Below are 14520 nucleotides of genomic sequence, written 5' to 3'. Positions count from 1 at the left end.
TGACTCGACCCACTGCCCAGATGGAGTAGATCTCAGAGATCGGCCGACCGAAGAAGAAGCATCTGATCACCAGGGATCCGGCGCATTTGTCCATGGCGACACAAACGCACTCTACGAAGGCTTAATCCACAGCCAAGGTCTCGTGGACCGGCGCAGGGGGTCATTTTGCTTTTTGGGAAGAGAGTTGGAGGCGCATTTTCTGCACTAGTGAAACCAACATTTGAATGTTTTGGACTGGAATGTACCGGTACCTTCCTGGCTACTGTGGAGCCCACTGTGGCCTAGGTACCAGTACTTAGCTATATTGATACCCCATGAACAATAGCAATCACGTGACGTCTATTGAGAACAATAAGAAGCCCATTGAGTGTCCCGATTAGGCAAGTCAATGGACAGTCAATCAGCAATCAATGGCGTGCCACAGCCGCTGATTGGCTGCTTATTGAATGTTTCTTTCCGATTGTTGTATCCATTCAAACGCGCATGCAAACGTCCAGTCAATCGCAATGAGGAAATGCTCGACCTTAAATACTGACTTCTCCTCTTCATCTAACTTCTTTGCGTAGATCTCCTTTTTCTCAGACTTCTCATCATTGCAAACACAGAATCATTGCCTAGGCTATTCAAAATGCAGCCCCCATCTGACTCTATCCGCCATCATCTACAAAAGCTCGCTGAGGCCCGCGCAACTCGCAATCCATCTTCTACGCCTCTTTCTACACTTTCTCCCACTGCAGCACCACCTCCTTATACACTTTCTGTGACCAGACCTAGTGGCACCAGAATTATGAACATCGATCAATACGATAGTGAGGATCCGTATGCCTCTCCAATAAATATCCAGATTGATGGTTTAATCAATGTGGTGGGAGATGGCAACACTATCACATTGCCATCGTCCTGGCTGGGGTCTCCAGCGACCCCAACGGTCTCCGAGACGCCGAGCTCAAATCCTCGCCTCTCATCTCTGGCGGCCGTCATCATCGCCGCACTCAACCGGGCTAATAGTCTCTATGACGATCTTGGAAACCCGAGGCCCCTGAACATTGATATCAAGGCTGGGTTCAGGGTACATGGCTGCCACAACACTATTCATACTATGGATGCGGTTCCTTCCAAGGAGTCCGTTGACTCTGCAGCGGGCCCTGACATTGAGCATGAAACTGAGACTGCCAATGTCGAGGGCAGCGAGCGCAAGCGTCGCGCTAGCTCGGTTAGTACTCTGATTCGTCAAAGATCTCCTATGAAGCTCAACCACTGACCATTTCAATAGGAGCCTGTTGGTAATGCTCCCGCTGCTCAACGGCGCCGTCTATCCTAAAGACGCCGCGAGGCACCTGGTATGAGAGTTGGACGCCCCCATGGCTCTTTTATTTTGCTACAACTGCTATCATCGTTGGTTCGCTGGATTTATTTTTATGGCTGGTCTTTTCTTTTGGTCTTTTTTGATTTTACGCTTGGGAGGTTGCTCTGGGTTTGCTACTCGGTTCTTTTAATTTTACGTTGCTTTGCGTTGATATCCTGATGACTTCTCTGATCTCTGTACATTAAATCGTTGCTTCATATTTTTACTTCCTTGCAGTTAATGGTTCATTTGGCGAAAGCGATGGGTGTGGCGTCAGAAGGGATAGATATGGCGTCTAAATCAATGTTACTGTTTGCTTCATCCACTTCCCCGATCTCGACGTCTTCAGTAGAATTTCCACAAATTTTGAGCTGCTAGTCAGTTCACCTTCACCTTCGTTATTGTCATTATAATTGATTCTCAGAAATCCCTTAGAGTCATCATTTTATGGTCCAAGGACTGGCCGACATGGCTTTTTCTTTTATCAAATTCTACCACTTCCACTAGGAGCTGTCAGCTTGCCTCCCTCCCCAGTGCATTATATCTCATAAGAGGCTTAATCTTCTGTGGTTAACTAATCTATCTTTCACTCCACAGATTTCATGGCCCATACCTGTCTACAATCTCACTTTACTGACCCGATCATCTCGCAAGCCTTTCAACTCGGCCCTCGAACCTCGACGTACTTCCCCGCAGCTTCGCGCATTTGTGGCACCTTGCCCCAGCCTTTGCTTACAAGTATACATCGTCAACAGTACAGCTTTATCCTACCTAAGTGCAAGCTCGGTGCCATGGGCTACTGGGGTGGAGACAGACAGTTTTGCCCGAAGCCGGGGATATCTGATCGACCGAATATTGATCTGACCAATCATATCACCTTTTGCATTGGAAAACTCATCCATCCATGTGCGGTCAAGCTGGATACTCGCTCAACCTCGAACTGGCGGTGTAGAAACCCTCAGTGCATCACTGCAGCTCTCCCCGCGGGGTTCTCCCAATGGCAAAAATAGGCCGCAGAACAATACATGTCCACCTGCACGAAGATGTGCGACGTTGCTCTTTGGTGGAACACTCCGACACGATTACGGAGTACAATACTACGAGTTAGCGTCTAGAGTGGAACTATGCCGATCCACCATGCTACGGGAAAACCAACGAAGTGGCGACATCGAATGGTCTGGGGAATCCAGATGAACATTCAAGAAATTGGGTATCTGTTTCTTCACATACGGCGAGCTCGACTAAATGGTGGCTCTAATGGATCACTTGGTGACTTCTCCCAAACTCGGTTCTAACATGCCTTTGCCAAAATATGAGCATCCACCCGAGACAAAGTGCCCTCGTGAGTAGCATGAGATATCTCAATTTGTTCTTGAAGAGTAACATGCTGCTAGTGAAATATGCAAACATTGCCACTATCGATCTTTCGGAGTATGATCGCCCTGGTGGGAAAGAGAGATTGGCACAGCAATTCAAAGAACATGTGCACCAAGTTGGTATTGCTCACACGACCTTGCATTCCAAAAAGCAATACGTTGACACGAGAAGGATTTTTCTATATCACAAATATTGGCTTATCTCAGGAGGAAATTGATCTCCAATTCGCCATTGGAAAGGCATTTTTCGAACTACCCGAAGAAGAACGACTCAGACACCGTGCTCCCCTGGAGAGGGGCAGCTATAATGGCTACCGGCCATTGGGAGCATTAAGCCTTTCCCCCGGAATGCAAGATACACTTGAATTCTACAGTATATTCAAATTCATTCCCCAGAGTGAACGATCACAGCCAGACGTGATCAAGCAGTATTCCACAGAGATTGAGAAATTCTCCCGCTTCATGCACGAGAATGTATCCTTCAAACTGCTCCGAATACTAGCGACTATGCTCGAACTGCCAGAAGATCAATTTGTGGACGGAAACCGCTATGAAGACGAGTGTGATAGCTCGATTCGCTATATGCTATATCATGCTCGGTCTCGGGAAGAAAACAAGACGTTTAACGATGTGTACTTCCGTGGACACACGGACAAGGGAACATTGACATTTCTCTTCCAACAACCAATAGCCGCATTGCAGGTGCAGCAATCCAAAGATGCGGAATGGGAATATTTGAGGATTCCAGCCGGCTCCGTCGCTGTCAATATCGCTGATACGCTGCAGTTTCTCACAAATGGATACCTCAAAAGTGGATTCCATCGTGTGATTGCGCCGCCAATGGATCAGGTTCACCTTAACAGATTGGGGCTGTTGTACTTTGTGCGCCCGACTGACAAGCTGCCGTGGAGGACACTGGATAGCCCCTTCTTGCAGAGAGTGGGATGTGGAAAAACAACAACTGAGAATGATCAGGATGTTTCTGGGCTGGATTGGTGGCGAGCTGGAGTAAAGGCTCGCAAGGGAGCGAACTATATTAGTTCAGCAGCCAGCACGATCTAGAAGTTGTCAATGGATGTATATTCTAAGAATGCACTGCCCAAATGTAAAGAACCTTAGGAGTAGACATGGAATCAATCCTCACTCTTTCTACGCCAATTCCGAATACAAAGTGATCCACCTCGCTAAGTGCTCGTAGTGTGATATTTATTGACTTCAGGTTAACAAAGTTAAAGTACAAAACTTGGAATAGTGACTCCTTGCCCAATGAATACTAGGCACAGTAAAGTTCCTAATCCCGGTACGCCCGCGAGGTGCCAATCACCTCCATCTCAGTTGATGAGCTTTCATCCTCCTGATCTGGTTTCCTCACAGGGGAATTCAGACCAGACATTCCATAGACAGCAATAGCCGCCATTCCCAAAAATGCAGTAACGCAAGAGAAAACCAGAGCGACGATTCCACGGGCGGTGAATCCATCCGGAATAAACCCAGGTGGTTTGTTCTCTCCTTTCAGGTTGAGGTAATCCTCCATGTTGCCGGCAGCATTCCCTTCATAGGGCACACCGGCAGCCTCACAGACTTTGAGATGGTCATCAGGAATGATGAGGTTTGCTTGAAGCTCCCGAGGGGCTTCAATGAACGTCATCGCAAGACCTTGCATCATGTGCCAGTCAATGTGACAGTGGAAGAGCCAAACACCGGGATTGTTGGCAAGGAAGCGGATGACGTAGTAACCGCCAGGAGGCAGGACGAAGGTATCGCGACGCGCGGGATACACGGGGAATTCTGTATGATTTGAGGGATCAAAGGTGGCAAATTCGGTGCCAGCATCATAATCGTAGAAGCCCTCGCCGTAGGATGGGAATCGATCCAACATTTGGAATACGTGGCCGTGCAAGTGGAAGGGATGGGTGCCTGAGTCCTGATTGCTGAGGATGATCTCTACGACATCGTCCTTTTCAAGAACGACGGATTGGGTGTACTCGCCGTACACTGTCGCGTCGGTGGCTAGGTCGCCGGCAGACATAACGGTGTAGAGAGTAGGGACCTTCGGCTTTGTATAGCTGTGGTCGTTCAGCAAGCCGTAACCCATGCCATTGTCGAGATTGTCCATGACCAAAGTAAGCTCGATGGTGTGTTTTGGGTCCTTGTACAGCTCCACACGGTCATGGGGCACGAGAGTCATGTCGTCAAAGGGATAGAGATCCGAGGAGTCCTCCACTGGGAGAGTCACCTCGTTGTGAGGGGCATCGGCATTGTACTCCAGCCAGTTTGTTTGATTAAGCAAAAGATCAGGTGTGATCAAATCAAGAAGGGACGAATCGGCCACCATAGCCATACCATAGTTCCTTTCGGTAGAATCTTTCATAGTGACCAGGATGGAGTAACGCTGAGCAGCAGAGAGGTACAAAAGATCTGCCTCTGCCTCATCGACATAGACACCGTCGATTTCAACAATACGCATCTGATGATCCTCAATCCAAAAGTATTGACCGACGAAAGTAGCGGTATTGATCAATCGGAGAAGGTAAGTCTTCCCAGCCTGAACAGGATAGCTCTGGCTGACCGAGTTATTGAACAAAAAGGAATTGGGAATCGGCTCAGCTCCAGTGGGATTGTATAAGGACATGAATTCAGGACCAATGTCTTCGGTCATGTCATGGTACCAATCAGTCATGGTGAGAACCATCTCTTCATCGTAGTCATCGTAGAAGTAAGACTCCTCATCGTGGACAATGAAAGGCGCGCGGTACCCATCGGGATAGCAGTAATCTGTGTGACAGTGATACCAATATGTACCATTCTGATTCACAGTGAAGTTGTAGGTCATGCTCGACCCTGGGACCACTGGGCACTGCGTAACCATAGAAGGACCGTCCATATCATTGGTCCCGTTCTGATACATTCCGTGCCAGTGAATGGATGTGGTTTTGTCGCCGAGACCATTGTGCATGTTGACCACGACACGATCTCCTTTGTTCACATCAATTGTTGGCAGAGGCCATTGATTGTTGATGCCAATAACTTTGCGTTCGGCAAGTCCATCTGGATTTGCCATCACCCACGTCACATTCCAGTCAAATGTGTGTGTCGCTGCCTGACAGCATTTTGACAGGAGCTGTAAAGCTCCCAGTAGAGCAATCGACTTCCGCATTTTGGATTGCAGAACAGAAAACGTCCAGAGAACCGAGGAGTTTTTGGGAAAGACATTCTGGGTCCTGGACCAAGGTATAGTTATTGTAGTCTCCCATGTCTTTTTTTTCTTTCATCCTGCCTAAATTAATCACCCGACTAATCCGACATGGGTCGACTTGGCGAGATGATGTCTGCGAAGTAAAAAAAAAGCGTTGAACTAAAATAGCGTGGTGGAGTCGGATTGATACCGGCTTTGGTTTCCTAATCCGGTCAATTGTCTGTCCAAAGTCGGCACTGGGATGATCAACTCGGCATTGATTAAAGTGCCTTTCAACCACGCGGCGATTCCACAAGGTCCACATTGTCAGTCCCACTTAACTCCGAGATGTGGGATAATCTCTAATTGGAGGTGGCTTTACTCCGTACTTGCCAAGGGCTTGGTGTCGGGCTTGATATTCGTTATCAGATCTAAAAAAAAGTCCCGAGACCCCTGAGAATGGCAAAGCTCCACCAATTCACCCAATTTCCTCTCCCGTATGCATAGATCTTACATGAAAATACATCGTGAGTCATTTCGAAATCAATTTCGCAATCATCCTTGGTCTCCGTCGGCTTTTTGTCCTTGGCATCAAATTTCTAAGCGATATGCCTCTGTTATGGAAGGATTGGAACGACCACCAGCACATGAGTGGAGTGATCACAAAGATACCCATCCCATAATGGGCTCTAAGGAATTCCGATTTCCACCGTTCGGGTCCGTATTCTTGTTCCAGTTCAGTCCGGGATTTCAGTGAATAAATGAATATAGATTATTGAACAACTAGCCTGAATTAGAAGGTAGACAATCTCTGGACGGCCCGTTGTCGTCAGACGTATATTTACTTCTTTGAGATAAAAGCACCTAAGTGGAAATATTCCTCGGCTTTTCTCCTCACCCACTACTTTCTTGTCCCCTTTGCACAATGGTCAACGTTTTCTCCGTGCAGGTATTCTTCATTGTCTTTCGAGAATGTCTCGAGGCTGTCATCATTGTCTCAGTCCTTCTGTCTTTCCTCAAGCAATGCTTGGGCCAGCCAGGCCAGGACCAAGTGATCTATAAACGACTGCGAAAGCAGGTCTGGATGGGATCGATTATAGGAGTGATATTCTGTTTATGTATCGGAGCCATCTTCATCGGACTCTTCTATGGCTTAGGCCACGATGCTTGGGCTGACTCGGAAGAGTTGTGGGAAGGTATCTTCTATCTGATTGCTACGGTATGCTCGACACTTTGCACCATTATCGAAGATATGAGACTAATCCATCTACCAGATCATGATCACCATTATGGGCCTTGCTCTTCTGCGCATCAACAAGACAAAGGAGAAGTGGCGCATGAAGATTGCGAAGTCTCTGGTCGAAAAGAGTGAAGGAAAATCACGGTGGATGCGCAGCGACTGGGGTCGCCGCTATGCCATGTTCATCTTGCCCTTCATCACGACCATGCGTGAGGGTGTCGAGGCTGTCGTGTTTGTTGGAGGCGTGTCACTCGGATACCCTGCTACAGCATTTCCTCTGCCCGTAATCACCGGTATCATGGCTGGATTGCTCGCCGGCTGGCTCATCTACCGTGGAGGAAATGTGATGTCAATCCAGATTTTCCTTATCGCCTCGACCTGTGTCCTGTATCTCATTTCAGCTGGCATGTTCTCCAAGGCCATCTGGAGCTTGCAATACTACCAGTTTGTTGTCGGAGTGGGAAGTGATGTGGGAGAGACGGGCTCTGGGCCCGGCTCCTACAACATTCTTCAGACTGTCTGGCATGTCAACTGCTGCAATGCCGAACTTGATCATGGCTGGGATGTGTTCCAGTCCATCTTGGGATGGCAGAATACCGGTACCTATGGTTCCGTTATTGGATATAACGTTTACTGGATCTTCATCATGGCCTGTATTGCCTGGATGTTGTATGAAGAGCGGACCGGACGAGCCCCGCTGGCAAGCAGATTCTGGGGCTTGCTGGCTCACATTCCGGGACTCAAGAACATTGCCAACAACAAGTTGGAAGCAATGAACGTGAAGGAGAGTAATGCTGTGCGGCAGATTAATCCGGCAATGTTCCATGAAACTACCACAGTGACAGAGACTGTGCACCACAGCAAGTGAGTTGAATACGTGCTCATTGATTCTATGGATTCCTGAACCCTGGTGATTGGAGATGATGGATTTATCAATGAGTAAAGTCATGGGCTGTGGTTTGTTTGTTCTCTTTTTTCTCTCTTGGGAATAGAGAATTAGTTCAGATGTTGTTTGTATAGGCTACTTGGACTGATATAGTCAAGATTCAATAGATATTCAAGCTGTTTAATATTTTACAACGTTTTTCTTTTAGAAAGTCCTAGTAAATTGCGAAGAAACTTGCTTCATCGGCCGAATGCTACATACAATTGCATAAATATCCATGACCAAAATAACAGAGTCCCAATGAGGTAGCATTTTCTTTGTCGTTCTATGTAATTTCGACTCTCTGCAACGGCAAAGGCAAAGGCTAGGGGAAAACCTAGCAAACTCCTGTTTCGTATTCGGGGCTATCACGGACGTGAGAAGCGTCGTAGGGCTGAGTTCGGATATCTCGGGTCTGATAACCGTTGGCAGTTAATCTCGGCTTTATAGTGGGGCCCCAAAATCGGGACTGCAAATCACTGGCACATCCGTCCAAAGTCTTCCTTTGGCACATTTGGATCATGCACACGTTGAAGACCGGGCCATCTTCCATGGTTGCCAGATTCTATTAGGTAACATGGAAATCGTGACATGGTTGAGACTTTTCGGATTCTTTCGTTGTCAATGAGAAATGATGCATCTCCATAGGAACGACCTCACCCATACAGCTGTCCGGGGATAGGAGTGGGGCCCATCGCAGAGTAATTCTCCTTATGCAACAGTGCAAAAGCCTACAAAAGACGAGGAAAAAAAGAGGCTGAGTTTGAAAATCACCAGGATCCAGATTTTCTGCGAAATAACAATGTCTCTTGAGATTTACGGAAAACTATCTGGAAGTTACATGACACCAGTAAGCATATGTTGAATCTGCCGGCTATGAGATGACAAGGCTTGGGACAGAGACAACGAAGCGATGGAGAACCGTTGCAATTTCGAAAAGAAAAGTCTAGAATTCTCGGAATGTTTCAGAAACTCCACGACTTTATGACCGCGGTTGACGAAGCCCTGTCCCGGCCTTTTCCTTTTTTCTGGATTGGTATGTGGTAAGGCTGAATTCGGGGATAATCGCCGTTTTCTTTGCCTTTTGGTGGGACTTGCTACGAATGAGGTCTGGCTGTACCCTTGTTGGACTATCCCGGAGCCTTCCGTTATCAATCTCTATACAACCATGGAAGAAGTGCGAAGCTTTCGAGACATAGAGTGGGGTTCCTCGTAAACAATCCCAAATCCGGGCAAAAAGGCACTAGCTGCATCAAATGCCCATGGTGCCATACACCGGGCGTTTCCATTGAGCAACCTGAGGTCGTCAAGTTCGGCAATGACTGCCATTTTACTTCTCAAGGTCGGTCTTAACATCGAGATGCTCCACTTGTTCTACCTTGGTTGACATATCTCCGAGCCCAGCGTTATCAATCTCCGTGGAGATATGTAATCCTTATGTGCCTAGTGTACAAGGGCCTCCACTATTATGACCCTAGATTTTCGAATACGCGGAAATTGATCCAGCATCCTGGCTAATCCAAGGCCGAGATGGATATGTTGCCAAGTGGTGGAGTTCATTGACGAAGCCCTACCACGCACCACCTCTGGTAACGTATCCTCACCATTACAGCAACCAACCGTATTTGTCCCAGAGGGACACGCAATCATATCTTGGCGACAGCATACTAGGCAAAAGCAGATTTGGGCAGTCACCATTTACCAAACAGAGGTATACGCTTGCACCGATCTGTACCTTTTTGAGATATCTAGAACCCTGGCTATGTTTGTTAATTGCTTGAGAAATCTCGAAGGTCTGTCCTAGGAGTAAATAAATTCGTCAATGTAGAGCGAGAATCTATGAGCCTTGGGTTATCTCCGAGGTTGAAGTTGGATGTGGAGAAAATATGCAATTCGTGGTGGACTCCGGTGATGAACGAGCTATTGAAAGACCTCAATACATCGGAAGATATTCCCAAATATGGCCTATTGGGTGTGAACAACCGATAGATGGCTTGCGTTAGTTAGAATTCATTTTTATTTATCTTTTCCAGCGCTGGCATGCGATTCCTGGTGATATAAGTATAGTCGAATCTCATCATTTTTGAATAGCGCAATCCATAAACCACTGGAAACTATACAATGCTTCCCAAAGCAGCCTTCCTGGCCCTGTTCTGGGCCAGCGTTCAAGTAGCTGGACATACTACTGATGGATCCAGCACGAGTGCAAGTCGCAATGTCGCCGTCAACATAGAAGAGTACTGCTTTTACTCTATCTATACTAGTTTGTCTGCATTCACATTCAAAGACAGTGTGACTGTCACTTCCGCCACGACAGCCTCTCAATCTCACGGCGGTTCCTCATCTTCCTCGTCCGGTGAGTCCACCTCCATGGAATCATCAGAGACTTCCTCCCATGGATCATCTGAGTCCTCCGATGAATCCTCCGAGTCTTCGGAGACATACACACACGGATCATCCGAATCTTCCGCCGAAAGCTACACACATGACTCTTCTGAGTCCAGCTCTGAGGCATCTTCCGCTTCCTCCGAGGGTCACTCACACGGGGCATCACGACGCAGTGTGGTTCTTGAGAAACGTCGCCAAAGTGGCTCCGGCTCGTATGGCTCATACACTACTGGGCCATGCAACAGCACCGTGGAAGTGACTTCCATGTATGCTAGTGCCAAGGCACGGTGTTCTGAGAAAGACTTTAGAGTGGTAGTTCCATACTGGCAAAGCCTTTGTGCCAAGAACAGCATGGAACTCATGAGCCTGACTGCGATTGAAGCTAAGTTAACGGATGAGTATATCAGCTCGCTGCCTCAAATCGATCCAGATCAGAATAACGTAACAACCACTGGCATCATTGAGTCACCTGTATTGCTCACCCAGTCCTATTATAACAGAGCCTATAAATCCTACGTGAGTCAACCCACATTCATCCTCGCTGTCGGATAATCAGCAGCTAACATACCTTCCCTAGGTGAGCCATGATTATGCTATCACAAAGGACAAGCGGTATGGATGGGGAATCCTGGGATACTGGGGAGGCGTCCTAGTTTTGGGCATGATCTCCAAGGCATGGACAGTCTTCTTCAGCAGGCGGAGCGTGCGTGGTGGTCATGACCCCGAGACTCGACCAAGTCTACACAACAAGAAAGGTCCCCTTGCATCTCTATTCCATTCCTTCAGAACACACATCATTATGCCGGCCACACTTGCCCCAGCAATCTCTAACCACCAGCAACTTTGGCTCTCGCATGCTCTTCCGAAGCGAGTTGACACTTTGATTGTGCTGGGCTTCTGGATTGTCAGTATCATTCTGAGTTGTGTGGGCTACGACAGTTTCACTGGCAGTCTTTTGTGAGTTTTCCCCGCCAAGTAGGCGCTTTGCCTGAAGCCTTGCTAACTCTGAATGCAAACAGAGTACCAAGTCTGGCGCAGCAAAATTGGCAATATACCTCCGATCGCACCGGTATCCTCGCATATGCCTGCCTGCCGTTTTTATGGCTTTTCAGTGGACGGAACAATGTTTTCCTCCAAATGACAAACTTCAGTGTTCAGTCGTTCACGATGTTCCACCGCCATATCGCATGGGCTTGCACTATCTTGGCCGTCGTGCATTCCATCAACTATAGCGTTCTTTTCGCAGAATATGGTAAGTCAATCTCCCCTGAGCGAGTCAAAGGAACGTGGCTTGCTAACGACCACTGTAGTTGGTCGCTATTGGATTGCTTGGAAGGAAGAGTACTGGTACATGGGCGTGGTAGTGAGTTTCCTGACGCCATTGATGATGAAACCCAGAACTTATTCGCGATTAGGCCACAATCCTCCTATGCTTCATGCTTGTGCAGTCCATGACATTCTTCCAACGACGTTGGTACGAAACCTTCCTTTTGATTCACATTGTTTTCGCCATCGTCATCATGGTGGCTCTCTTTCAGTGAGTCCTACAACCACCGTCCTCGATCAGCAAGAGATGTTCAAGCTAAGAATCAACAGACATACCAGCTTCAACGGTCATGAATGGGTCGGGTATCTTTGGTCACCGGTCGCACTTTGGATCCTGGAGCGACTTGCTCGCATCACTCGTGTGGCATACTGCAACCTCAACGCTCGATTTGGGAGTCAGTTCTTGGGTACCTCGACGACAGTCACATACAGCGAGGCAAGCGATTTGATCACAATTGATATGGTTCCTGGAGCAGCAACCTTGACACCCAAGCCAGGCCAGCTGTACTATCTGTACCAGGCAACTTTGCTAAAAGGTTGGGAGAACCACCCCTTTTCTCTGGGTGCATGGGCCTCGGCCTCTCAAAATATGTCTGAAAAGACATCGACAGCCAAAAATGAGCACAAGCTCATCTTTTACGTGCGGCCCTACGACGGCTGGACCCGTCGTCTCCGTGATCAATGTCGCAAGGCAGGCGGAGTCACTCACCCGAAGCTCCTCCTCGAGGGACCTTATGGCCACGCCGAGCCTGTGTACTCCTACAACACGGTTGTGATCATTGTTGGCGGAACGGGTATTGCGGTAGCAGTGCCCTACCTCCTGGACCACATTGCCCGTGTGAAAGAAGGCAAGGCCCAGACCTCCAAAATCCAGCTTGTGTGGTCCATCCGACAGATGGAAATGTTCAACGAGGTCTTCAACAGCGATTTGGCCGAGATCATGCAACACAACGACATTACTATCACTGTCTTCTGTACTCGCCTTGTCACCATTGGACACGACTCTGATTCCGACGATGTGACGCTTTCTGGAATTGCGCCGGCAATCAAGGCCGCAGGTACCGATTCCCTCATGAGCAACAGAAGTCCGCGGTTCATGCCTGGTCGCCCGAATATCCGTGAAATAGTCATGGCAGAGGTGCAAGAAGCTCAGGCTAGCTCTACTAACCTGGGCGTGTTGACTTGCGGTCCGGCCCAAATGGCTGATGAGTGTCGCGGAACTGTGTATGACGCTATGAGAAATGGGTTCCAGGATATCGAGTACTTTGAGGAGGCATTTGGGTGGTAGATCAGTAAAAGCTCGGATTATTGTGGTGTCTCAGATGAGCATATAAAATTTCCAACGGATGGATGAAGAATTGATGAGATTTTGAAGTTATGCTCGGCTAGACGAGAGGTTCCATGCATGTGGGCATCAACTTGATAGGTAAATCTCTGTATTCCAGTCCAATATAAGCTATGATTTCTATGTCATAAAACAGCCAACTGAAGATAATGAGGATGGGAAAGACCAATACAAAGTTCAGACAACCCCTTGTCAAGTAGGGAGAGAGAAAGGATGATGAGCGAAAATGATTAAGATTGATAAAGGAGGAGGGTGTGAGGATAGGAAGCCGAAGGCAAAAAGCAAGAAAAATATGAGCGGAAGAGAGTAATAAACAAGGAAGGGCGGGAAATGGGCAGACCAGAAGCATAGCTTAAATATAAGAATTTGGACTGTGATCAGTAATTCTGGGAAGTTAGCCTAGTGTGTTTAGGTCCGGACGAATGTCTGTGCAATTAAGACCATAAACCGAATGACTTTAAATGCGACGATTGCCTGTGAGACGCGGCCATAAGGAGCATCCCAGTCAGGGGTGCGATTCCCCGACACTTCTTTTTTCTTTCTTTTCTCACTCCAAACTACCACATATATCTACTCTGAATCACATTTCAGTATAAGAAAGATTCCTATTTCAAATATTGCAACCTATCTAGGTTCGATTTGACGTTCAAGAGACGGTTTTTCTGGACGTGTTTCTAGACGGGCTCATAAAGGATCAATTTCATTTTGGGCTCGTGCATATGCGCAATGAAAGTCACTGTGTACCTAGGTAATGTATGCAACGGTGCGTACCGTATCAACACGAGGATCTGATTAGATTAGGTCGTCGAAGTTAGTTGCGGTGATCTCCGAGGCTAGCCTCTTTCGGAATTTGAGTTAAGGCCGGAAACCAGACCCGGGGGCAACCAATGGCGACAATAATTCCTCCGCCTGCAAAATGTCAAGCAGCCCCCTGACGCCAAGCACTCTCAGTTGCCGTCAGGGATAAAGAATTGTCGTTCACAATATACCTAGCTTCAACTCGTGGGTAAATGCTTTCCTTTATGTTCTAAGTCTGTAAATTTCACAGGGAAATTACATGATGAGAAATGAGCCGTGATCCGAGGTACTGCCACCTTGCCAATGTAGTTCCCAGGATATTTGAATCAGATATCCCTCGCTTTGCTCGCTATCCAAATAAAGTTGCTCGGTATTGGGTAGTAGGACTACGATCGGTTCTCCGTCCATTCTGACTGACTCTAGGAACGCATCACCACCAACAGAAAGATGGAAAGACCGAGCGAAAGCGAATTTCCACATAGTGCCAAAAGGATAAAGCGATCGAACATTGAGCCAAACGCGTTTTCAGCCCCGGATTCGGAGACCACCTACGTAGAGACGCGAGCCTCTCCGGAATAGCATACGGTGTGGTATTGTGCTCA

At 47.7% G+C, this 14520-nt stretch overlaps 5 protein-coding genes across 5 annotated transcripts; 4 read left to right on the top strand and 1 right to left on the bottom strand.

Moving 5' to 3' along the window:
• Positions 1-628: 628 nt before the first annotated feature.
• On the top strand, positions 629-1261 carry N7457_002384 (uncharacterized protein; the record flags this gene model as incomplete). The annotated part of the gene is made up of 1 exon (XM_057173430.1): positions 629-1261. The coding sequence occupies one exon, from the start codon at positions 629-631 to the stop codon at positions 1259-1261; it is 633 nt and encodes a 210-aa protein (XP_057033581.1).
• A 1517-nt stretch (positions 1262-2778) lies between these two features.
• N7457_002383 (uncharacterized protein) lies at positions 2779-3783 on the top strand (the record flags this gene model as incomplete). Its single annotated transcript, XM_057173429.1, has 1 exon — positions 2779-3783. The coding sequence occupies one exon, from the start codon at positions 2779-2781 to the stop codon at positions 3781-3783; it is 1005 nt and encodes a 334-aa protein (XP_057033580.1).
• A 229-nt stretch (positions 3784-4012) lies between these two features.
• Positions 4013-5878, bottom strand: fetC (putative ferrooxidoreductase Fet3; the record flags this gene model as incomplete). Its single annotated transcript, XM_057173428.1, has 1 exon — positions 4013-5878. One exon carries the CDS (start codon positions 5876-5878, stop codon positions 4013-4015), a length of 1866 nt encoding a protein of 621 aa, XP_057033579.1.
• Positions 5879-6821: 943 nt separating this feature from the next.
• N7457_002381 (FTR1 family protein) lies at positions 6822-8004 on the top strand (the record flags this gene model as incomplete). The annotated part of the gene is made up of 2 exons (XM_057173427.1): positions 6822-7115; positions 7171-8004. The coding sequence occupies 2 exons, from the start codon at positions 6822-6824 to the stop codon at positions 8002-8004; spliced, it is 1128 nt and encodes a 375-aa protein (XP_057033578.1).
• A 2178-nt stretch (positions 8005-10182) lies between these two features.
• On the top strand, positions 10183-13063 carry N7457_002380 (ferric reductase family protein; the record flags this gene model as incomplete). The annotated part of the gene is made up of 6 exons (XM_057173426.1): positions 10183-10965; positions 11027-11406; positions 11469-11701; positions 11760-11812; positions 11865-11986; positions 12046-13063. The coding sequence occupies 6 exons, from the start codon at positions 10183-10185 to the stop codon at positions 13061-13063; spliced, it is 2589 nt and encodes an 862-aa protein (XP_057033577.1).
• Between the last annotated feature and the right edge of the window lie 1457 nt (positions 13064-14520).

Source organism: Penicillium paradoxum, assembly GCF_028828445.1.
Source record: "Penicillium paradoxum strain IBT 22861 chromosome Unknown utg000003l_segment0_segment0, whole genome shotgun sequence".
NCBI classification, from domain to species: Eukaryota; Fungi; Ascomycota; class Eurotiomycetes; order Eurotiales; family Aspergillaceae; genus Penicillium; species Penicillium paradoxum.
This window is presented reverse-complemented; position numbering and strand designations above follow the sequence as displayed.